Consider the following 24,763-nt stretch of genomic DNA (forward strand, 5'->3'; position numbering starts at 1 on the left):
GAGGTGCTGGAGCGTGGCCAGAGAAGGGCAACGAAGCTGGTGAAGGGTCTGGAGCACAAGTCTGGTGAGGAGCGGCTGAGGGAGCTGGGGGTGCTCAGCCTGGAGAAGAGGAGGCTGAGGGGAGACCTTATCGCTCTCTACAACTGCCTGACAGGAGGTTGTAGCGAGGTGGGGGTCGGTCTCTTCTCCCCAGTAACAAGCAATAGGACGAGAGGAAACGGCCTCAAGCTGCGCCAGGGGAGGTTTAGGTTGGATATTAGGAAAAACTTCTTCCCTGAAAGGGCAGTCAGGCCCTGGCACAGGCTGCCCGGGGAAGGGGTTGAGTCTCCAGCCCTGGAGGTGGTTAAAGAACGGACAGATACGGTGCTTGAGGACATGGACTTGGCAGTGATAGGTTGACGGTTGGACTTGATCTTAAGGGTCTTTTCCAACCTTGATGATTCTAAGATGAAGTAGTTCTTCCTAGAAGCCAGATTTTGGCTCAACCACGAGAACTCACACAAAGCCCAAGCTCCTGCCTTCTCTTACCTTTCCCTTAATTCTTACCAACAGCGAAGACAGGTGGAGCAAACTTACTTACTTACTGGCCGAAAGGAGTAACTGGAGCTTGGGCTCCTTGCTGATCCAGTTTTAAATGGTCGGTGCGATAAAGCCAAGAGCGCACCACCACCTCTGACAGCCCTTTATCTTTGAGCTACCCCCGTGCTGTCGGATGTGCCCAGAACAGGCACATTTGCTCTCTGGAGTAGATGCTGCCTCCAGGCAGCTTTACTGCCTGCTCCTGTACTGTCAGGAACACTGGACTTCTGGCCTTCCAGCTGTAGTTTGTTCTACCTGTAGCAGCTGTTGTTTCCCAAACTCACTGCTGAATTATCCTTCAGCTGCCTCCCACAGCAGGGCGCTCTTGCTTGTCCTGCAGCATCACGCACATCAAGGTTTTATTTTTCACAAAGAAAGAGAATCGTCTGTTAACTACTTTTCACTAGGATATGGTTTAATCCTCACAGGAACGAGACCACCTTTGCCTCTTCAAGATAACTACCTCAAAAAAAACGGTCAAGCTTCCTCTGCAAGCTGAGACCAGCAGCACAATGCTGTGAGGGCCGGCGAACTGCAGGGCAGAGAAGGGAACAGCGCAGCCTGTCCTCCCAGGCAGTCACCTCTGAGCTTTACTGCTGTGTTCTGCGGGAACTTTACTTACTCTCACAGGACAGCAGCAACACTTTGTAATCACCAGTTTCTGCGCAGGGATTATCAGAACACAGCCGTGTTTGCTGTCAGCTGTTTATTAGATGCAGTCTCCAGCTGTACAAATTGTAGGGTTTTTAACATCCACAGGCCACAGCCTGTCCCAAAACACCAAAAAGGATGAGGAATAACACCACAGGTGACGAGTATTGCATTACCCACAGTGTTTACATACAGAGCAAGCTTCATAATTAAGTCGTTCACTAAAGTTAGCTGGAAAGGAATTAAATCTGGCACAGGTTTACGTTGCAGAACGTCCAAGAGAAGTCTTGCTCAAGCTGTCGATGTCTTGTACCCGCTGAGCAGCCTCCAGGAAGCAGCACTCCTCTCACTGCGGCCCTCCAGCACCTGAGCCAAGCTGGCGAAGCAGGCCACAGCTGCCTGGCGGGAGCTAGCCGGTGCAGGCAGCGCTGTGGAGGAGACTGTGCTGGGGCAGCCCAGGCGGTGTTTGAAGGTACCAAGAAGGTGAAACAGGAGAGCTGCTAGCTTGCTCCGACGAGGACAACGTGCTCTTGCCAAGCAGGACCCGTATCGGAACGCTCGGGGTGCTCAGCAGTGCTGCAGCACCTCGCAGAAGCCGTCCCTTCGGTGATGTCAGCTCTGACACAACCCTCCTGGCGTCAAGGCAGCAGCTGTGCCCAGTTTTCCCACGGAAGGCCGGAGGGACAGCTAGTCACGGTCACTATCACTGTCGCTGTCACTATCGCTGCTGTCGCTGTCCGATTTGATACTCTCCAGCGTCTTCCTGCAGATGTAAAACAGTCCCGTAATCAGTCACCTGTCGTGACTTTTGCTTGAGAAGAGAGATCCAAAACACAGGGTAACCCCCCCTCCAAAGAATCATAGAATCGTTAAGGTTGGAAAAGACCTTTAAGCTCATCGAGTCCAACCGTTAACCCAGCGCTGCCAAGGCCACCACTAAACCATGTCCCTAAGCACCACGTCTACCCCGCTCTTAAATCCCTCCAGGGATGGGGACTCAGCCCCTGCCCTGGGCAGCCTGTGCCAATGCTTGACCACCCTTTTGGTGAAGAAGTTTTTCCTAATATCCAACCTAAACCTCCCCTGGCACAGCTTGAGGCCGTTTCTTCTTGTCCAAAGGGAACATTATGGGCTGCCTGATGCCTATTATCCTCAAAGGACAGGTCCAGCCAGCGTTTGGTGGAAGCACACCCACCTCCTGTTGGAAAAGCAGACTACTTCGGTTACCCAGAAAGTGATGTCCACCCGTCAGGGGCGCTGGACTTCTATTTATTCATTCCCTTGGACCAGACCACTGGCTCCAAACTGTGGTCCTCAAGGCTAAGCCCATCATCTGAGCTTGGCTGCATCAGTTCAGCAACGAGCCACGGTGGCTAGTGAGACATACTGACCGTGAGCCTCAGAACCTGTGAGCCACATGCAGGGCCATCTGAACCACTTCCCTGCTTTTACTACCCTGCAATCGGTGTCTTAGATGGCCGGACCCAGCTAGGAAGGAGATTCTGGGAAAGAAAGGTGAGAGCAGATGCGAGCAGTGGATAAAGGCTAACCCCATCATGGAAAGTTACCTTCCCTCCTAGGTGGGATGGATACAGCACGGGATCAAAAACTGAGGGGCCATTTTGGGGGTGGGAATCGACCAGAAGCACCACAAAGGCAGGTCATTCTGAAGCCAGTTCTCTGCCACCTTGGCGGGGAAGCCTTTCCGCGGGAGTTACCCCCTCCAACAAACACCCTGTCTTCTACACCCCTTCAGCAGTAACGCGAAGTACTCCAACTTACTTCTGCTTTTCAGAGAGTTCAAATTCCTTCTCCGTTCTGCTTTTAAGCCTTTGAGATGAAGGAAGACCGAGGGACGCTGCCAGCTTCACCAGCTTAATTGCCTCGTCTGGGCAGTTGGTTTGTTTAGCGCAGTTCAAGAACTCATCCATCACCTGGTCACTGCAAAAGCAAAGGCAAAGAGTGACTGTTCATGGGCCCCAGGGGAGGTGGCCGTTAACTTACAGCAGGCGCTTCAGAGAGGGGGAGGAGATTTCCAGATCAACCAGTCCAATTCTGCTGCTGCCAGCAATTCCAGCTCAGCCTTCACACTTACCGACGTGCGCTTGGGACCTCCTATCCTACCAGAAAGCAATACTTTTCTCTCTTTGCACAAAACCAGAGGGCAGCAGCTCACTGCTCAGGATAAGGACCCCACCTTAGCAGCCTAAATAACCTTCCCCTCTTCACAATCCACCCGCATCAGGCCCTCACCATCTTTTTTAGGGGGCTGGCAGAGGTAAAGGAACAGTGTAACAGCACTTTAAGTCAAAGGCAGGCGTCTCACTGCCAGAGGCTGCTGTGCTGGGAGCTGCTGACAGCTGGCTCTGCTCTGCCAGCTCCATTTTGTGTGGAAGTGCTGGCTCTGCTCCTTCGTCACCTGCAACAGCTGCTGGAGACACCTCTCGCCTTCAGGCGGGGAAACAAGTAAGTGTTTGCAGCTGGTGCTGCAGGGAGCTTGGCAGAGAAGGGAAGGAAGGGGACAGTTCAACCAGGAGAGCCTCTGATCCATTTGGTAATAGCAGGGAAACGACTTTCCCTTCACATTCAAAATCCATGGCATCCACAAACCATCAGCTACACCACGATTTCAGAAGGAGAATTCTTCTCCTTTCCCTGTTCCCCAAATTGAGACAGGCAGCAGCAGCCCGCAGAACAGGGCGAGCGCAGAGCGCCGCTAACAAACAGCTGCCTGCGGTACCACACACCCTCCCTGCTGCAGGCAGCCACAGAGCATCGTGCATCTCAGGGAAATTCCCATCTCCAACACCAGACCTAAGGTGTTGGTTTCTGTGAGCACCAAGCAGTTGTTTGGGGTTTTGTTTTTTAAAAATGCATTACTATTCCTTAGCAGTTGTTTTCTACTTCAAACAGAATTTTTCCCTCCAAAATCCTGCGAAAAGCTAACTGTTGTGGCCTAACAGGGCACCGCGTAAGATTTAGGATTTGACTTGATAAACTTATCTTCAGAAATCCAGACACCTCTGAAGCACCTGTGCTCGGTTAACAGCACATTAGATTTTTTTTTGAGCCACGGACAATGAGATGTTCTCAAGAGTCCTGCTTAGACTGATTGCTAATGCCAAGTTAATGAGTGGCACTGTTCTCCATGTCCCAGAGCTTCACGTATCAGCTGGATAAACAAACACCCGTGCTCACAGGGACAGACACGCACACTCATGCTTCGGAAGTAACAAGAAGATATGGATCGCTATTGTCAGTTATAATAGAAATGCAAAATCTCAGCCCAAAGGGGAGACTCAGGACCTGAAGTCAGAACCTAAAAGTACTCACGTGGGAATCCTATTGATCTGCTGGAAACGCTCCATCATGTTCCTGTTCAAAAGAAAACAAAAAAATAATTTAAAAAAACCCACCACAAAACACAGGGACAGATATTAAATCTCTTGGATAAGCTCCCACTGAAACACATAGCAAGCTCCATTTCATGAAACGATCTTCCCCGCAGATCTGAAACAGATCCCATGCTGTCTTCTCGCAGATGCAACGTGTACCAGCTAACATCATTGATCAGTTTAACACAAAACATCTTACCTAGTGCAGAAAAAGTAAGAAGTGTAGCTGGTGGCAAGTTTACTTTAAAATATTACATATTTTTAGAAGGGTGCTTGCCACTTCTTTGTTTCAAATGAATCGGTGCGAAGAGAACATCTGTATTTAACAGAAAATAGCTCCGAACCTTAAATTGGAGGCTAGGTATTTTAACCAGTATTTCAAGTTGAGAGCACGTAGGGCAGTAAATTCTAGGTTCTGGAGAGTTCTAAAAATATTCTCTTCAGAGTTTTAATTAGGGTTACTTCTAATTAAAAGTTTAATTAAACTCTAATTAATCTCTTTAGCAGTTTGAATTCCAAAGAGTTCTAAAAATTAGAGACTGAGAAGCTGCAGGAAATCAGCAGTGCTTAGTGAAGTGAGAATCAAACCCTACCTTGCCATAAGCAGCTGTCGGATGCTCTAAGCCAGTTGCTACATTAACTTCTAAGCCATTTTTAAGACAGACAACTGTAACTTGGTGTCAAGAACGAACAATAAAATGGAGACAAAACCCCATCCCATTCCCAGCAGGATTTATCCCCTCCCTTTGCACTAGCATTCCAAGGCAATCAGTCGTTAGCTTTTGATTTTTGTGATTAAGCTTTGAGTTACAGTGCCAGCAGGCCAAGAGCTCATGACAGCCACACACGTACCAAGCGTCCTGGGTTCTCCCAGCCCTGGAAAACAACAGGGCGACGTGGCCCAGCGCGCTGCCTGTCCATTCTAACGGCGCCTGCTCCCTCCCGGTTTGCTCATGGGCAGCTTTGATGTCTTCAGCACACTTGGCAAACGCCAGCTGAATCTGTAAAAAGATTGTGCTGTTAATCCTGAAACCTCTTGAATTATCGTATCCTTTTCAGTGCAATTCCTCCTACAGGTCTGCCCCATGTGTGATTTAAATTTGTGATTAACAGCGGTTACTCCTGGCAGAAAAATCTCTCGCTTCTGTCAGGACAATTGTCCCCACTAGGCAAGCTCCAAGATGGCTGTGCAGGGACAACTGTACTTAAGAGACCTCTGCGCTATGCATAAGCCTTTAACCCTCCTCGGCTTGAGAAGCCAGTTACTGCCATGGCATCTTCGGCAAAAATCCCTGAATTCTGCCATGTGCTTCCCCAGAGATGTGGGCGGCTGGGCTGGGTTCTCTTCCAAACCCTGGTAAGGAAGTGATCCCCTTCTGTGGTAAATTGAGGTTTCTCTATAGGTTGAAGAGAATCCAGAGGGCTTAGCAGGCCTGGATAAACTCACATAGATCTGGCAATTTGTAATGACACATGCACTGGAACTGGACCTCTAGGACAAACCAGGGACAATAATACAGCACTTAAATACAGTCTGTATGCTGCACACAGAAATGGGGAGACATCCCTACTCTTTTCACTGAGCTTCTGTACTGGTTTTGGCTGGGATAGAGTTAAATTTCTTCATAGTAACTCGTATGGGGCTATGTTTTGGATTTGTGCTGGAAACAGTGTTGATAACACAGGGATGTTTTCCTTACTGCTGAGCAGTGCTCACACAGAGTCAAGGCCTTTTCTGCTCCTCACCCCACCCCACCAGCGAGGGGGCTGGGGGTGCACAAGAAGCTGGGAGGGGACACGGCTGGGACAGCTGACCCCAACTGACCAAAGGGCTATTCCGTACCATACGGCGTCATGCTCAGCATATAGAGCTGGGGGAAGAAGAAGGAAGGGGGGGATGTTCAGAGTGATGGCATTTGTCTTCCCAAGTAACCGTTACGTGCGATGGAGCCCTGCTTTCCTGGGGATGGCTGAACACCTGCCTGCCCATGGGAAGTAATGAATGAATTCCTCGTTTCACTTTGCTTGCGTGCGCGGCTTTTGCTTTACCCATTAAACTGTCTTTATCTCAACCCATGAGTTTTTGCACTTTTACTATTCCGATTCTCTCCCCCATCCCACTGGGGAGAAGTGAGGGAGCGGCTGGGTGGTGCTTAGCTGCTTACCGGGGTTAAACCACAACAGCCTCCTTACCTCTTCAGGGTGCTGGTCCCTGCTCATCAAAGACAAGACCTCTTCCAACAGGTCTTGTCTCCTATTAAACCCCAGCTGCTTCACATCTGTTTAGAGAAAGGCAGTAGTTAGTAGGTGTGACCGGTACCCCTCCTCCCAACTCCTGGTAATATGGTCGGCATAACTAACGCCATCTTACCAGGCAAACAGCCATTCTCTGTGACAGAGCAGGTCACGTATTAGTTCACTTTCCCCTCATTATCGGGCCCTGAAGGTCCTGCGCACCATGTACACAAATGAAACTGATTTCTTCTTCCCATCCCTGCCGGCCTCAAGATTCCTGGGCGTCAGGCCGACTACCCCTGTCGTTAGCAGCCTTCAAGGTCCCAGGCACCCAGCCAAGCCAGCGGTGGTGATGACCCCGTCACAGAACAGGGAAGGTAGGAGCACACAGAGCACTGCCTACAAAATCAAGTCGTTACAAGTCCTAAGTGGGAACTTGGACCTGAACTGCTGCTGGACAGCGAGACCCCTGAGCCCCCAGTGGCCTGGGACACCTCCGCCGTCATCTGCTTCCTCTGAGGACTGAGTGGTGACTCATATTCTTTTACATGTTTTTCGAGGCTAGATTATGATTTTTACGTTGATACTTCAAACCAAGTAGTAAGATTTGACCCAATCTGCAGAGGGTCCGGGTGATTAGAAACCATAAGCTACGCGGTGCTATAAAATTCTGTACTACACTACTTAAAGAATTGTACTACACTGATCCTGCTTATAGAACTCCTGTGCTATTCTGATTATAAATTCTATGCTAATCATAAAAGCCTGTTAAGAAAATAAAGCTTTAATTGTAACTACAAATTAGTGCCATCATCATTCTGCCAAGGATGCCTAAGAGAACCTGTCTGTCCCCTCAGTGCTGGGTGACAGTAGGATATTTTCTGTATGTTAAAGCCTGTATCTGCATTCTTGTCTCTTCTTAAGGGGCAAAGAACAGGTAAATAATTTAAATGACTTAAACCTGGGCTATGGGTTAAGGTACTGCTCTCTGGTAAGCATTCAGTTTTCCAAGACACTGACGTTTAACTCCATCTCTGGATAGTCTGTGCTATCAAGTTCTGCCTTTCTCTAATTCAACAGCCCCCCCACTGCACTAAGGAATAAAGTCCCTCATGCCAAAGCACCTTATTGTGGCTATTCCGAGCACTGGGAAGTTTCCCAACTACCTCCCACTTCGCACTGCTCCTGACCTTCATCAAACAAACTGCCTACGTAGCCATGTGGCTATCACTAACCTTCCCAGACTGAAGGGATCACCTCCAATTGGTTGGCTGCATCCAGTGCTTGAAGGAGGTCCAATATATTTTTAGGAGTTGGATAGAAGAGCTGACAAAGGAAGAGAATCACTTCAATACACTGTAAGTGTTCCGTTTCTCCATACTAAAGCTTTGAAGCTTGCTTACCCTAATAGACACTTACCGAACAGGACATTTCTTTGTACCATTTCAACACAACATCAATTTGTTCCATCATACACAACAATGAAAAGAATTTTGACCTACAGGAGGGGAAAATGCTCTAATTCAGTAATGATTAGATCAACCAAACCATACACAAGCACCAGCAAATGATGTTTTCTGATCAGATCTGTATTGCAGACCAGGGAAATTTCCCTGTATGACTGCAATACTCCACACAGTTACAAAAGCAGTAGCGTTTTTTACGAGAGAACGTAATGCTGACGCTAGGTAATTGGCAGAATTAGTAAGAAATGGACCACTGCATTTTAAAATCTCGAAAAAACGCTATCTCCCTGCCTGACACCAGGTTTGAGGTATTTGAATGTCTCTGAAATGCAACCTCTGGTTAAGCACCACTTTAAGAAGCGAACTAAACTAACCTGGCTACTTGTGGAAGTTCGCAATACAAGCCTGGGACCTTGATCCAATGCACTAACCAGGAAACATGTCTCCACACCAAGAAATTAATTTCCATTCATTTCCCTTGATTTATTTGCAGGCTAAATAAGGTAAAATCATATGAATCATCCTACCCCTGAAACTGCATCTTCTTTTGATGATAATTATTTTTAAGTAATTTACTGGAGCCTAAATAGGCTTTTCTTCAAATCAGTATGCTCCAAGTACTTAATTACATTTAGCGACTGCAGCACTTAATGACATTGGTACAGATGTTTCAGATGCCGTGATTACAGTGTCAGTAGCGGAACTACACAGGCGTTTGGTGCCTAAATACAGCTGCTGCACGGCAACCTCTCTCTCCACCACCACACAGAGAGCTAGGTCTGACCCGTACGCTATTTTGGTGTTACCTCCTAAGCTGCCATCCTAAGTGGACGACAGGATTGCAGAAAATACAACTGGTTGGTACAGTTGTTGGATGGGGATTAAGCCAAACTCATGCCCCAAGACACTTTATTTCAGTTCCGGCAAGGCCACAAATGGAAAATAAATCCTAAGCTATCACTGTTCTTAAGAGGGACCTAATTCCCAAATTGCACATACAATAGCCAGCTGATGTTCTACAAAGCATCCTTCTGCGCAACATTCAAATCCTAGTTTGTATTCAAATTGACAACGATACACAAGACGCTGAATGTAAGCTGTGCTTCACTCACCAGTAGGTATTTAACCGATCCATGTCCAAGAATTTCCAGTTGTCTCCTTTCTCCATTGCCTTATTTAACCGATAGGCAAGTTTGATATCCTTAAGATCACAGCACTGCAATAAACCAGTTCGATTTTAAAGCCACCAAATACAACCCTTGATACACCCCTCTGAGAGTCACTTTCACAAAGGTATGAGGAGTAATAAGCTGACAGAAAACATTTTTAACGGGATGCAGCGACTGCCAAGGCATTTTGTTTATTTGAGACAAATGTGTGCCTCTCCCAGTGGGCGAGAGCTTTCTAAAACTGACACCTTCTGGTGCGGAGACCGTCTGACAGCTGCAGCGTCACTAGGAGGAGGCAGGGCACAGGAGACAGGGGCTTACATAGCCATCTCTAGCAAGAGATGCACATGTCACAGGCATGCAAGTTACCCATTTAGGAGGTATTAAGCAAAGATCTGTGGAGTTATGGAGGGAAGTTATAGGAGGTGATGAACACAGGTGAAAAAGGGAAAGATATTGAGAGCTAAACCCTGTATGACAGGTTGGAAAACTCACAGGCAATTATGAAACAGCTGGAGGGCTCAAAGGAATTCTGATTGCAGGGGAGAGGTACTTACCGCTTGCATAGCGGTGGCAAAAAAGTTGGCTGAAAGGGAGAAAATTAGAGTCTGTTAACTTCAAACTTTCAAGAAGACATACAGCAGCTCATTAACCCAGCTGCCCAGAGGATAGATGAGACACGTTCAACTAGAAAGCTGAATTTGTAGCTCGGTTTGACAATGTAGCACGGGTCTTCACTTTCTATGTAGAGACTTTGGTGTGTCATGAGTTTTGCTAGCCAGTGTTCTGGAGGCAGCTATACTGCTGTGCTTTTGGAGACAGATTTAAACAGATGATCTGTTTGACATTAGGCAGTTTTACAAAAGCTACACTGTCTTGCTTGTTGCAAGACAGCATTATTTGTTTAACAGGCAGGCTACAAAAAAAGGCAGCCATACACTCATCTTCTCGATTTACTCCAGTGGAAGAGAACACATGCAACAGAGACAGGTGCTGAGGCAGGTCACCCACCTCTTTAGCACACCCCCGAGCTGCCCAAGAACGTACAGCTGGCCCCTGGAAATGTCTCCTTCCAGTTTCGTGAGGCTTTGACTCTGGTTTCTGCAACCGACATTTCAAAGCAGCACGCAGACTGATGCTGCCTGAGGGAGGCAAAGAAAGCCACGGTGGGAGGAAGGACATAAACTATCCTGCTCAGTAGCTCATTTCATTTTTGTGCTGGGAATTTTGGACAGGTGGTTTTGGTTTTGTGAAGGAAACGTAAGGGCACTGGATGCTATCGGAGAATGAAACAATGGCTAGCTGTGGGTAGCAAAATGGTGGAAAGAACTGTAAGGCAATTTACTTAAAACCATTAGGTACAATAAACTCCCCTTTCCCTTGCAAGACTGAATGAATTAACTTTTAATTCAGAAAAAAAACATTTTTTTGTTATTTGGGCACTTAGTATACACTAAATGCAATAGTACAATAAACTCCCCTTTCCCTTGCAAGACTTAATAAATTAACTTTTAAGTCAGAAAATTAACTTTTAAGCCAGAAAAAACATTTTTGTGTTATCTGGGCATCTAGTATACACTTCAGCTACAGCCTACAGAATCCTCTGGGCCATTGAAAGGCCTTGCAGGGAACACAGAGGCTTCTGAAGGTAAGAGCCAGTTCACAAACAACACGCTAAGGAAAAACGAGCCTCAGTTTTGTTCCAAGGGTCAACCTGAATTCTGCAATAGCAATTACCAAAAGTGAGTAAGAAGGATACCATGTTGAAGAGCAGAAAATGTTTATATACGCATCTCGCTTAGACAAAGTGGCTTTGCTGTAGTCTTACGCGAGCAATCTCTCTCAACCACTGTGTAGAAAAGCTCATTCAACTCCCATGATTCAGGCAAGGCCTGTACCTGCATGCCCATAATCCCTGCCCTGGCTAACAGTGGTATTTCTATAAGGAGTGTGAAGGAGCAGAGTGGGTACGGTCACTGTCTACACTTCTGGCAACAGCTCAGAGCCAGAGCAAGAAGCAGTATAACACACATAGCGGGACAGAAGCAAACAAGAGATGTACAACATTCAGACTATTTCCAGGCTTCTTTCCAAGGACAAAAAAACCAAAATGCTGGTAGGATAACCTAATACGCTACTCCAACATAACATCTCCTAATCTTTGTTCTTTAAATGGCCAAAAAACATATCAGCTCCTCACTGGTTTCCTGAAGCACGCACTGCAATAACTTCTTCACCCTATCATGTATAGAACTGCCAGCTGCTAAAGAGTGGCTTCAGACACTTCGTTAACACCACGCTGCGCACAGCACAGTTACAGACCCCTCTTTGCCACGCTCATCTTCAGATTGAAGCTGCATCTACTTCCAAACGTACAAAAAGGCTTATGAACATCCTCGGGCAACACTGTGTACATATAGATGGCAGAAAGAGCCAGTGAGACATGGGATGTTTAGAATCTACTCCTTCTACAGACCCAAGCTTCAGTTTTGCATGAAGTTTTATTTCATGAAATTTTCTGGAAAGGATTAGGAAGAACTAGTATAGGAACTCAAACCACACTACAACAAAAACCTGCTGTTCACCAGACATGTATTATTTCACGAAGTTGCTAGCAGATGTTCCTCCTTAAACTAGTCTTGTCAACAGCCTTGTGTTTTCTACAGTGTGGGACTCAACGCTCATTCACACGGGGTATGCTCCTACTTCCACACAGAAGCCAGTGCACCAATGTATAGCACACCTTCCCGACCCTGGAATTTGTCCTCCTTTGTCTCCAAAAAGTATCAGAAGGGACTGATATCAGCAAGCTGCATGCATTCTTTCCAGCAGGGTAGAACTACTTGAAATTCTGCAAGTACCTTTTCACCCAAGCTTAAACAATGCAGACCGTCAGATATATTGAAGTCCATACCGTCATCAGGGTCCTGGGGAGTGAAGCTCCTCTTTTCAACATCATCTAGCACCTCAGAGATGATGCCTGATGGGCAAAGATCAACTACGGGACAAAAAGACAAGCAACATCACATCTCAGTTGTACTATGCACTCCATTAGTAAAAAGCCTCAGCCTGCAAATATACTATGGAAATGGAAACAAGCACCATGATTTCAAACAAGTGTCATGATTCTCATATCTGGAGCCCTACTTGTGGTGCTCCACACCAGCTGCAATTTTATTTGCACTAAAATTTGCCCTACTATTGCCAGATTTCCACAGCAGAACAGGGCAGATTAAGAAAGATACAAGTACTTTTTAGCAAAGAATCCAACAGGCCTGCAAGTTTGTCTGTTAGAATGTGGGACTGGGAAAAGCAATGCATTTCATAAACAAAAAAAACCAAAACCCAGAGAGACTCCAGAGCAGTTCCTCCACATTTGTTATAACACAAGGACTGCAGTTACGACTACTGTGTCTATTTTCCCCCCATGCCCAAAGATTTTTGCCTAAAGGATCTCCAACAGTTGGGCTCCTGCCTTCTAACAGAGCTCCATTTCAAGATAGCTCCAATGTACAGAACTGTTGCAGAAAAACACAATCCCTGTGCAATTTGTTCCCTGTGAGTGGCACAGTCCATGAAATCACATGCGTTGTAGTCAGGTCCAGCCTCCACAGAGACTGCGTAGCATTCGCTCTTTAGCTTTATCAACTTGTGTCTACAAATGGAAAGGAAACGGGCTTTCTTTCCAGTTCTCAAAACCCAAGGAGTCTTCCCTCCCTGTAAGAGGTTATGACCCTCTGTATCTTTTTCTTCACCCAAGAAGAATCAGACCGCACAGGTGACATTAGGATTGCACACATAAGAAGTTGTCTTTTAATCCATAAATCAACTGCCTTCACCCATCACATTTGGAAAGCATTTAAAGCAGGCGTTATACAGGACACATTCACGCACAAGTTGATATTGCACGTACCGCCTCTATAAAATATAAAGAGAAGATGATCATACGTTGCAAGGCTAGGCTCTGAAAAGCAAAAACACTGAAGTTACTTCGACATTCTTGGCTGAGCTTTATGCCTGAGCTCTAATTCACAGTCTCCAGCCCTTCCAGTCAGGTGGCATGCATAAATTTACTCTATCATTTCTCTCCCCGTCCGCCCTAATGCTGGACCAGACCTCACATACAACGGTATCTGAGGGTGGACCAGCAGCTGAAGCACCATATTGCTGTGGGGCGAACAGGCAAGCTTCCCTGCTCTAAATTAAAAGCAAAAAATATTTCATAACTAGTTTTCCATTCTGCTCATGAACCTATCTTTGGTGTATCAGCAAGCATGTTACTAGGGCAAAGCAAGACATCAAATGAGCTATGCCAACATTCCCTGTTTTTGCAATGTTTACTTGACATCAGAAAACATCACCTAGATCAAAAGCTTTTTTTCTGTAGAGATGTAGATCTTGAGACCTGAACTGGCTTGGGTGGCTTGTGAAGTAAATCTCCTTGATCTACGGGAAGCTAACCGACTCAGCTGACTGCTGCAAATACATATTCATATCATTCACTATTTCTACAGCAGTACTACAATAAGGACCCAGTTGAGAAAGAGCCCATGGGCCAGGACATACTAGCCACTGCATACACACGTCTCTCCTTGAGTAGCCAGAGGTAACTACAGGTAAAAATGTAATGATAAACATGCTCGTAACCTAAAAGACTACAGCATCAAAAAGCTTCATTATTTGACCTAAGGGGCTAAGTGCATCGACCGCATTGTAAATAGTAATCAACACTGAACAAAGACTCTGAAGATGAACATGCAATTTGAAATCCACATGCACTGGCTTGCTGAACGGCCACAGCTCAGGACTTAAGCATTTTTATTTCTCAGTTCTCTTGCAAAAGGAAACCAATAGTGAAGTTGAGAACACGGTGAGAAATGCTTTTTTTCCGCAAGCCTTGGACTTCTTCCCTGCAATCACTGTGTTGCTTGCTGCTGAACTCTTAAGTTAGCTACTCTGGAGGTGGCACTGGAATATAATAACCATTCTGGTTCTCTTACCGATATCAAGTGCTTCCATTTCATTTATTACCAATAAAGACATACTTCTGCCTACACCACCACATCTTCTCAGAGTCTTCAGTAAAGCATTAAAAGTTAGCAGATTTGGTTGCACTTTCTGTTGAGCCATGTGATTCAGGAAGACCTTAAACAAAATCCACAAATCCTTAGTGCTTTACAGGTTATGGATCACAGTTCACCTTTCAGGCAGGTATACATGCATTTCCTTAATCTAATCCTTCTCACCCCCTTCAAGTGAACAACTCTACCTCAACTGATCATTTATTAAAGGAGTACCATCTAATTTTTCATTGATTTGACCAAAAAACAAGACTACAAAATTACACCAGATTAGATCTTGAAGAATTGTCTAGAACACCACGGAAATTTTTAAATTTATGTACTAATTTTCCTTACTGACATTATGTCATTAAAACTGGAGCCTCTAATGTTACCCCTCAAAATTCTACTTCCATCACACCACCATGAATCACAACTCAGAGAAGAGCTTTTATCTAAAATGGCTTGCTTGTTTTTATCTCCCAGCATAATCTCCCCAATTACTTTCTGTCTAGGCGGTTCTTGGATCAGGTATGTTCTCACAAGGCAAACCATTCTGCAAGAGCAAGGTTGGATTTTGTACATTTTCCACTCCTCAATAGTTAGTTTGTATGTTTAAACTAGTGCATTTCTTTTGCAGCAGATATTAGTATCTTTGTACAAAGCTCTTGTTTTTAGTCTTCTAACAACTGCAAAATTCTACTGATAAAACAAACCCAGCCCCTGTACTCTTACCCCTTCCCCACCTCTTTCGCTCTACCTCCTTACCTTGGCTAATTCCCATCTTTCTAAGAACCGCTCCTTTAGGTATGGGACTGCTGTAATCAGTGCGTTGAAGGTGTGCACATCAGCTGGAAAATGCAAGATAATTCATTCTAACTGACAATTACGTTCTCCAGAAAACAGTTTGTTCTAACATGGCTCAGTTTTTGGCGAAGTCTCATGCAAACCTGTTTCCAGTGAGCCGGCCACATGCCAGCTGCACTGAAATAAACAGCTTGCATTCAGCTCCCATGATCTAGCTGAGGTCCGTACCCCTGCGCCAATCATCATTGCCATGAAACAAATATTCATGTACCCAACAACTGGTTGCTGCTACTTAGAAGACCAGGAGTGAAAACCAGGAGACACTTACCCTTGTGTCTTTCATTCAGCAAGTCTATGTACATGTCATAAGCTTTAGCAGAAGCACCATGCTGCAGAAAACAAAAACCCAACAAAAATAAACAATCTCTATGACTGTGTGGGATTTCACAAGCTGAAAAAAGTCCTCCTGGCACTGAAGGATAACTTTACCTTCACCATCCCACGGATCATTGTGCAATAGGAGTGTGCATTCCTCTCTGGCATTATCTTAAATATCCTTTCAGCATTGTTGTTCTCCCTAGAATCAATGAACAAGCTGAATGTTAAAGAACTCAATAAAAGATACCTTTGGGAAAAGGATTCAACATGCAGAACCAAATAATGGGTTGACATTCAAATATATTACTTGAGACACTTTGAGCTGTTCTACACTCACTTACTAGATTTCCATCAACATTTTAAAAGATTAGCAAACACAGATGTATTTAACAAGTAACACCTGCAAGTATGGGATGCATTGTTCTATAACAATGCATGTGCACAACCCACTGAAGACAGGCATATTGGCAACATTTTCTATACCTCCATCTAGAGCCAGATGACTGTGAACCTCTTTGGAACTGTCTCTTTGGAGCCTTCTGCTCTGAAGCGTTCACCTGGAGAGATTTTTGCAGAAATAAGTTTCTCAGAGTTCAAGGTCATGATTAAACATCAAATTACGTGATTTGGTAACAACGCAGAAGTTCAGCAGCAATTTATATGCTACCAAAGGTGCTTTTTAATGGGTTACATTAAAATAATTTCTATTATAACGTTCAGGAAGCAATAACTAGATTAAAAATACTATTTATGTTGTTAAACATATTAACAAGGCAAATTTTATATATTTGTGGAGTTGGTGGGATTCATTAGACTATAGCACATACTCTGTAAAACCCTTTCTCCCTCAACAGTCTTCCCAGGGACAGGCATTGTGCAACACATCTCCTGCTGTACCCTGCGACCTGATACTCGGAGGTCACTCAAGGAGCCCTCAACTTCATTGCAATCTAGTTATTATGGTTCAGACCGGAAGAAAATTAACGAGCTGATTTTACACTAGAGGTACTGGAGTTCTGCTTTGCCGGCAACTATAAAAACAAGGCTGTCGGTGAGAAATAGTTATTTAAATGCAGTTCAGCAGAACTAAGCCAAGACAGGGTTCCAGCTGCTAAGTTCAGCTTTATGGAAACTACTTTTGCTAGTAGGTTAGACGCAGGATTGTTGTAACTGCCGTATCTCTAGGGAATGTTGACTGCATCTGACCCACCTCACACCATCTCCCAGGCAGGTTGTCACAGCACAAAAATCTTGACAACACCTTGATGCACTCCCAGTACATATGAAAGAAATAAACAAATAGAGATCAACAGGTTTTTCATACCCCTGGTTCTTCCAAATCCTCTTTTTCTTCCTCCTCTTTTTCCGGAGTAAATTCTCCATCTCCATAGAAGCATAGCAAATCTAAAAGGCTGTTTGTGGTCTCCAGAGATACAGGGGTTCCTATGGAAAATTAGGATATAAAACAGTCGCAGAGAAAGTCAAGAACACACCATTCTACAGCCGTAACAGAAATCTTTTGAACACCCAGTTATGCCCAGTTCTCTTTCAACATAAAGGCATTCTCGAGCAAGTCTGTAAAACCTGGGTATGACACCAATACTTCCACAAACCCATTCATGGCGGGAGACAATTTTAACACTGAACTAGAGTATCTGTTTTTCTACTGAAGGCACTGAAAGGGTAGTTTTCCTGATGAAGTGGGAGAGGGAAGTGGCAGCTGGCAGCCAAAATTGTGAAGCAGCACAAGCCCAACACAAAATTGGAAATTTCTAGTGCTTTTCATAACTACTCCTAGGATGAACCCTGCTGTGAAGATCACTTTGTGTGTTTCACTTTCTATGAAACAGATTTAAAACCAAGAAAAGAAAAGAGCTATTTGATGGAATCATCTCCTTTCCATCCTGTAGTGGGTATAAGAAGGTCTCGCCTTCCCAGTAAGTTTTCCTCCTTCGGATGCTGTGGCACTTACAGTTTTTCTATTGCTTCCTCCTTGTTCACCCATGACAGAGATAAGGTCCAAATTAAGGAGGAACTGAGAAAGACTCATTTACTGAGGGCAGGTCCACAGAAGGGGCACTCAGATGGTACGCTGTAGCAGTCCAACACAGCAGCAAAGCAGTCAGCACAGACATAGCTTACACCAACCAACGTGTTACTGTACGAGGGCCTTTGCAGGCAGAAAGGTATCACTCAATCACACAGCATCTGCCTGTAACAGGCCCTGCTCTACTGCATCACAAATTGTTCCACTGTGGCAGAGAAGAAAAAAAACCCAACAGCGTATCACCTGCTTCTTGATCAGGAAACCATCTCTGCTCTGTATCACCAAAGTGACGTGTCAGACAAGCAGTGGATAAGGAGGGCCCAATAATTCTGGAGAACCACTTCACCAGACCAGAGCCAGTGGCGAAAGGCAGCAACATAGTCATGAAATTGTCTCCATAGCCTGCGCCAGCTCCTAAAATATTTTTGGCACAATTTAAGTAGAGCTCCACCACAGAACCTGGCAGGTGACCACATACCTGCTTGTACGAGCTGATCGAACAGGTCCACAGAATCCTTCACCCTTCTGAGGTGGATGCGCTCTTTTAGAGCTTCCTCACTCACTCCTTCAATCTGAGGTGTAAGAGTCTCAGGCATCAAGCACTAAAAGCAAAGAGAGCAAGTTAGACAGAAGCTCAAACCTTCTCTAAACCATTGCTAAAACACTAACCGAATATGCTTATTCCTCACCCAGTACACTGCTCTGATAATCTCCTGACCCTCCCAGCCTAACAGCAGCAGCCCTTTCGGTTGATGAAGGACCACACATCCTGATCTCCCACTTTCATGCTAGGAAGTCAACATCTAAACAACATTTATTTTCTTACTTTTTATCTAAAGAACCTGGTATGATATTGAATTCCTACAGAAAAATGTTCACTTCAGAAACATAATGGAAATACAGCACTGCTTTCATAGCTGTCTGCAAAATAGTTAACAAAATTACCCTTTTATGTTAGTTTTGGCACAGTCTGACAGTTGATTTCACCATCTGACAAAGCATAAATGTAATGAAAATGAAAAGCAAAAAGAGCTTACTGGTATGTTGGGCTCTGCAAAAGTCTTGTCAAAATATTGAGGAAATTGCTTAATAATGTATTTTGCAGCATTTCTCCCAGACTCCTTCGACAATGAAAACAGACGCTGCATAGGAATGAGAGAGAACAAGATGACGAAACACGCATTTAAAAGGCTGAAACTGAGGAAACCATTTTCTGCCACACTGAGCATTTTGATGGAATCAAATTAAACTCATGCTTCAACTCCTACTGAAAACACAGGCACGAGACAACATTCCAGATAAACGTTCCGGTATTTATGCCAATACAAGAATGTCTATTCTTTAAATGAGACTGTAATTTACTTTTATGTTACTTAGTCAAGGGATAAAATTCTGTACCAGACATCTGAAATGCTGCACTACGACCTCAAGCTCAAAAGCATCTCTCTTTTTAGAGTTAGGGCACTTGGATGTTTCTCTCCCTGACTGTCATTTCAAAGAGCATCACCTGATTCCCATTCACCTCTTTTCCTCAAGTTCTAAAGTCCTTTGCCGTTTCTTTTAAAACTCTTCACGTTTGACAGCTGCCTTCAGCCTTCTCAATGGCTTCACCTCTGGTACGCAGAAGAACTGAAGTTTTCTTGTAACCATATCACCAACCTGCCACGACATCTCAGCTCCCAGTCTTCTCTCGCTGCACTCTAATTAACACCACACACAGCAGTTCCTTCTTGCCCTCATTTCCAGCTCTGCTTCCTCCTGCCTCAGCTTCATGCTCTTTAATCTTATGCAGAGATAACATCAAGGGAAGACTCTCCTCCTTTCTATTATCATCTCAATACTACTGTTTCCATAAGCCTAGGTTACCAAATAGCTGCTCTGTGATAAAACTAAAATTCCTGGGGCTTGGCCAGGACAGTTACCTGATAACATGTAGCCTATGTAGTAACACACACACAAGTGACCCTGTGTGCTTTAATTCATGCATTTAATTCAAATTTAGCTAAACTGTAAGCACAAAATCTCAACACTTGCAATACCACATATTCACAGTCTCTATCCAAGGTATATAAACACAGTTTTAACAGGTTGCATGCCTCCCCTAAAGAATTACTGTTGGGAGTTATTTAACAGACTAAGAACATGGAGAAACAGAACAACTCAGCAGGTAAGCCACTAACTTGCAGGAATGTTAACAGAGCTGTGTCAGCTCGAAGGTCCCTACAGGGGCGGGAAGAAGAGATAACTTTGTGTGTGCAGAGTGGATTTGTCTAGAGAAATGCTACAGTCATTATGCATTCAGAAATACACAGAGGAGAAAATTCTGATACTTTCATTTTCTTCTGGAATTGAAACTAGGCTCCCATTAGATAGGGTTTTCATAGCCTAGACGAAGGAGGGGAGGGGGGAAGCTACCAAGGACTTGAAAGGAAATACTTACAGAATTGGCTGCATTTTTTGGCATAAGGAAAGGGTCATCCTGGAACATATAATGAGCAGCAGTAGGATCCTGCAGAAATGAGAACCCAGGATTGAAACTATAAAGTTATGTACATAGGCACGCTGTAGGCATATCACACTGCCTCATGGAATTTAAGGCACAATGAACAGTTCCATCATAACCACCACCTGATGCCCATTTTACAAAAGCTCCTCTTGTTCAAAAGGTTTAGCCTGTGTGGAAAGAGTTAAAAAAACTTTTCTATTACACACACACACATGCAGGCTAACATAGTGCCAACAAAAGGGTCCTTACTGTAACATGGCAAGCAATGAGTGCCCTGCAAAGCAAGCAGAACCCCAGCTATAACAGTCTCGGGGAGCTGAGGGGATTTGTGGGATCAGATTCAATTTCCAGAACTCAGGACAGACAGGATTAAAGAATGGCATCACAGCATTTACAGTGGTTGCCTAGCAAGAGTAGACGCTAATTGCTCTTTGCAAGGCTTGCTTTCTGGACTGAGACTGGGAAGAGGCAGTCTGGATTGGGAAACTGAACTGGTAAAGGAACTTGCTCCTGATGTCAGCAAAAGCCTTATCAAAATATTGCAGCTTTCGCTGGTAGTTGCAGCTCTCTCTTAGCACTAGAATGAGGCTCTAAGAACACAGCAAAACATGTTGAGCAGAAGTGAAAAGCCTGTAAAAAACAGATGTAAAAGTCCCATCTTTCATTTATGGCCAAGCAAGAGCCTCCAGAGTGCACGGTTAATGCATCAAATGCACAGCTTGACCTATTTCCATGATCAAGAGAACTACTTACCCTGTTCACAGTAGAAGCCAATGTCTGCAGAACCGCTAGCTTATCCCTAAACATAAAGGAGCTTTGATTAATACTCGGTTGCAGACTTCGAGTGTTATGCATTACATTGTATGCAGAACAAGCACAAGAATATCCTGGCCTGTAAGGATTTTCTGTTCTAGGAAATAACGGGTTTGCTGCACTTAGAAAATACCACTTTTTGCAAAAGGAGGGAAAATTCAACGGCAAAAATAGTCTCAGTTCTGGAACAACCACAGGAAAAAGACAAGACTTTGAGGAAAAACAGAAAAGCATGTGTGTTTCCTGCTACCACTCCTGCCCTTATTATACATTATCAAAGAAAGAACATAGGCAAGGGATACAGAAAGAATTCCCTGGAATGATCCTGTCAGAGCCCTTGAAGACTACCCCATCTCTGAGGGATGGATACATGAGTCTCTCTCCAAAACAAGTCTTGGGAGGGAAAAAAGCCCAAACCAAAACAAAACTAGATTTCTCAGGACTCCTGCGCCTGTGGATCCTTAAGACTTTGGTTGTGTTTCAAGCAAACAAGAGAAGGCTACCAAAAGTGTTTAGGTGAAGATGGTCTTATTTTAGGTTTACATGCAGACACCATTTGGCTATAAACATAGTTTTTGCTGTACAGTCATGCAATTTCATCTCAAGTGCTTCCAACAAAATAGCTTTTGTTCAGCTGCATCATTTCTAAACAGGTTTTACTCAGCCAGCTATAAATGGCCAAGTTTATTTTGCTGAAAGAAACACACCTACATGCAGACAGCCAAATGAACTTGATTTTACAGATTTCTAGCAAATGTGATATTTTACAAAGAAATAGAACTATGCTTAAAAATGCAGTCCTTATAACTGTTTTAAAAGAATGGTCAGGAACGGAGTCTACATACTGTGCACAGAGAGTAAGAGCCTAGAATACTCCCAGAGCTCCCAGTCAGCAGGAAAGCCACTAGTGGGACATTAAATCCAGGAATACAGCAACCTGAATTTTCTTTTTCAGCTTTGGTGGACGGACTATGTTTAGCTGTCTAACAATGATTTTCTTCCAGGTGGAAAGACAGCAATAAACACTCACCAGGTTTTTCTTCGTGGGAGGACAATTTCTTCTTGAGTAACTATGAGAAACAATATCAAAATTGTTATTAGAAACCAACAGATGTCCAAAGAAAACCTTTACCTCATGAAAATGGATGAATTAAGCTGATCCAGCTGAAAGTACTAAAGCAAAGATTTTAAACCCACAGCCTAATGTAGGCCACAATTTATTGCAATGGTAATAGAAAAGGCTGGCAGGGAGCTTGTGTCTCATGTCAAGACAGGATCAGGGTCCTATGGTAAACAAACGTCAAAGAGATTGTACCCATTTACCCATTCAAGCTTCTTCAATCACCCTTATCCCACATCTTCCAGCTTGAGCCCCAACTTTTCCCAGTCCCTTGCTTTCCTACTTACTCTTAGTCCCGCAGTTCGAAGTTTGCCATCTCTGCCCATTTGGCTTCTCCAGTTCAGCCTGCCTGAACACTGCAGCAAAGCGCCCTCTCATGGTCCTGCCCCAACAGCCTGACACCAACTGCTCAGTTCCTTCCACCCCACAGATCATTCTGCCCAGCTTTCCCAGAGAGGAAAAAAGAAAAAGGCCAATACCAAAAGAAGAAGCTAGAAGTTGTCAGTAAAGCATCTTAGCGACTCCATTCACAGAGGAGCACGTGATTACAACCCCCAGAGCCAGGGTCTGCAGAGGCACTTTCCCCACTGCCTCTGTGCTGATGCTTCCATGAGCTGTTACTGGCTGGCAGGAACTTGTTCCCATGTGCAGCACGGCTCCAAGCATCCCAGACTACTTTTCTCACAAAACTCAGAGTAGAAATATGGTAAGGAGTACAGAGAACAAGCAAGAACGTGAAGGAGACTGTCAGGATTAAGGTGGAACACTCCTTATTTTTATGTTGTAGTTTATTCCATTTCAAAGAGCAGCTGAGCAGCTCATGGAACTGGACAACCCAGTTCACGCTCTCGGAGCACAGAGCTGGTTGGTGGTGAGGGTAATCACGTTAAGCCAGGAAATCTCTGCACAATGAAGACAGGCGGAAAGAAAATCCAAGAAGGGGAAAGAGGGCATTCATGTCTTCATCTCCTGACACGCTATGTTGTTTGGAGATTAAAATAACATATTCAAGAAACTAGTAATTAAGACATCATACCTTCTGAACTTTCCACAGTCTTCCCAAGAGCTGTACTACTGGAAGAGCACCTATAAACCAATCAGAGTTTTGAATTTATGGTAGTCACATTAATATAGCAAAAGTAGATTAAATTCTGTACTACAGGTCAGAAACACTAGAGGGGAAAAGTAACTGGAAATGTCACACACTGTTACTAACTCCAAATTATTATCATAAAACTCATATTTGATACTTCTCTTAAAGCCCTAATTTCAAGAGACAGAAAGTTATACACAGAAAATCATATTACATAAAATTTGTAATTCTTTATTTTTGGGGATATCATGGCTTTAAAGTCATTTTCATTAATCATTGCATCTTAGAAAGAACATCCTGAACATAAATCAGAAGACGCTTTATGTTTTAGAGGCAAGATCTAGCTGAAAGCAGTACCTTTTTTTTACAAATATTTTAGACCTGAGTAGTTTTCACACAAGCAGAAGACCCTGAGCTGGAACACACAGAAATCAGACCTGTTTAGTTCCAGATGCCCAGTCTCTACAGAGCTGCAGACAGCACGCTCACGTAACCACCGCTGGAGAAGGCACAGCCACATAAACTTGCTTCTGCTGCCTGCTGCAAAGCAGCTGCTCTGTGCTCAGTTCAGTCACAGGACACAGCTCCAAGTCTTTCTTACAACCGCTCACATGAAAATACTTTTCTTTTTCTCACGAAGCAATCTAACATTAAAGCCTTACTGTAACTGGCAATCGCCATGTGCTTCCACACTGACCTTGACCCTGAGGGAGATGCTGTTAACGTGCACTCTTACCTCTGTGTTTTACAGTGATATTGCATAATTAGCTGTTCCTATATGTCACATAAACTTATTAGGTATGATTTTACTATCCCAGATGTGAGTTGTATTTTGCCTATAAAGAATACCCAGAGGAGTGGAACCCTTTCACTTGAGACACACCCTGAAGGCAACTTCCCCCCATTCATCTGCTTTTTCGTGAGATTTACCTCTAGGAACCACTTAATACCTCAAGCTCACTCCCGGAGCGGCTCCGAGCCGCAGAGCCCACCAAAAGTAGGGAAAATCCCCCGAAGAGGCGCTCCCCCGGCCAGGCCAGGCCCCGCCATGCCAGGCCGCCCCGGCCCTGCCCGCCAGCAGCCCGGGCACCACTGCGCATGCGCACAACCCCCCATTGCGCCACAACCCTGACTGCGCCTGCGCGGCCTTTCCCGCCTCAACTCCCATCCCCCCCCCCCCCCTTCATTCCTCTACGGTGCCGCCACCGCCGCCGGGCCCTTCTCTTCCCTCCGCTGAGGGAACGGCAGAGTCTCACCGGTAGCACTCTCGCCTCCCTGCCGGTAAGCAGCACCGCCTGCTCAGCGATACCGCTCGCTGCCAGGAGCTACCCGCCAGCCGCCGCGCCGCCATGCCGGCACTCGCGCACTGCCCTGTGGGAAGGAGGGCGGTACCACACCCGCAGAGGAAGGGGGGTGAGGAGGCCGCCCCTCCGCGGCGGTGGTA

General features: G+C 44.9%; 1 protein-coding gene and 1 non-coding gene across 3 annotated transcripts; both read right to left on the minus strand.

Annotated features, from left to right (window-relative positions):
• Window positions 1-1,268: 1,268 nt before the first annotated feature.
• PTCD3 (pentatricopeptide repeat domain 3) lies at window positions 1,269-24,722 on the minus strand. Of its 2 annotated transcripts, none has more exons than XM_087737162.1 (24): window positions 24,576-24,722; window positions 23,263-23,312; window positions 22,137-22,176; window positions 21,047-21,092; window positions 20,228-20,296; window positions 18,825-18,929; window positions 18,266-18,389; window positions 17,065-17,183; window positions 16,224-16,297; window positions 15,852-15,939; window positions 15,691-15,751; window positions 15,324-15,406; window positions 14,496-14,640; window positions 13,409-13,459; window positions 12,410-12,493; window positions 10,053-10,081; window positions 9,439-9,542; window positions 8,280-8,358; window positions 8,096-8,186; window positions 6,819-6,904; window positions 5,478-5,626; window positions 4,564-4,605; window positions 3,013-3,171; window positions 1,269-1,993 (listed from the first exon to the last, which is right to left on the minus strand). In XM_087737162.1, the coding sequence occupies exons 1-24, from the start codon at window positions 24,668-24,670 to the stop codon at window positions 1,918-1,920; spliced, it is 2,049 nt and encodes a 682-aa protein (XP_087593288.1). In that variant the 5' UTR covers window positions 24,671-24,722; the 3' UTR covers window positions 1,269-1,917. The 2 variants fall into 2 exon arrangements, with proteins under 2 accessions (XP_087593288.1, XP_087593289.1); XM_087737163.1 differs by lacking the exon at window positions 24,576-24,722 and adding an exon at window positions 24,250-24,385.
• On the minus strand, window positions 15,473-15,614 carry LOC148051334 (small nucleolar RNA SNORD94). Its single transcript, XR_015700224.1, has one exon. It is a non-coding gene; the product is annotated as a small nucleolar RNA SNORD94 (small nucleolar RNA).
• Window positions 24,723-24,763: the final 41 nt, after the last annotated feature.

Source organism: Nipponia nippon, unplaced genomic scaffold (assembly GCF_047370975.1).
Source record: "Nipponia nippon isolate SJK-2023a ecotype South Korea unplaced genomic scaffold, ASM4737097v1 scaffold_6, whole genome shotgun sequence".
NCBI classification, from domain to species: Eukaryota; Metazoa; Chordata; class Aves; order Pelecaniformes; family Threskiornithidae; genus Nipponia; species Nipponia nippon.

Bases quoted from the DNA above. Each gene is read 5' to 3' on its own strand.
- PTCD3 (XM_087737162.1), bottom strand. From the start codon at position 24,670: ATGGCGGCGCGGCGGCTGGCGGGTAGCTCCTGGCAGCGAGCGGTATCG. The intron at 18,930-20,227 runs GTAAGTATTTCC...ATTCCTATGCAG, and splicing joins CAAAAAATGCAGCCAATTCT to CGTCTGTTTTCATTGTCGAA. The intron at 5,627-6,818 runs GTAAGGAGGCTG...ATCTTTTTACAG, and splicing joins GGGACCAGCACCCTGAAGAG to ATTCAGCTGGCGTTTGCCAA.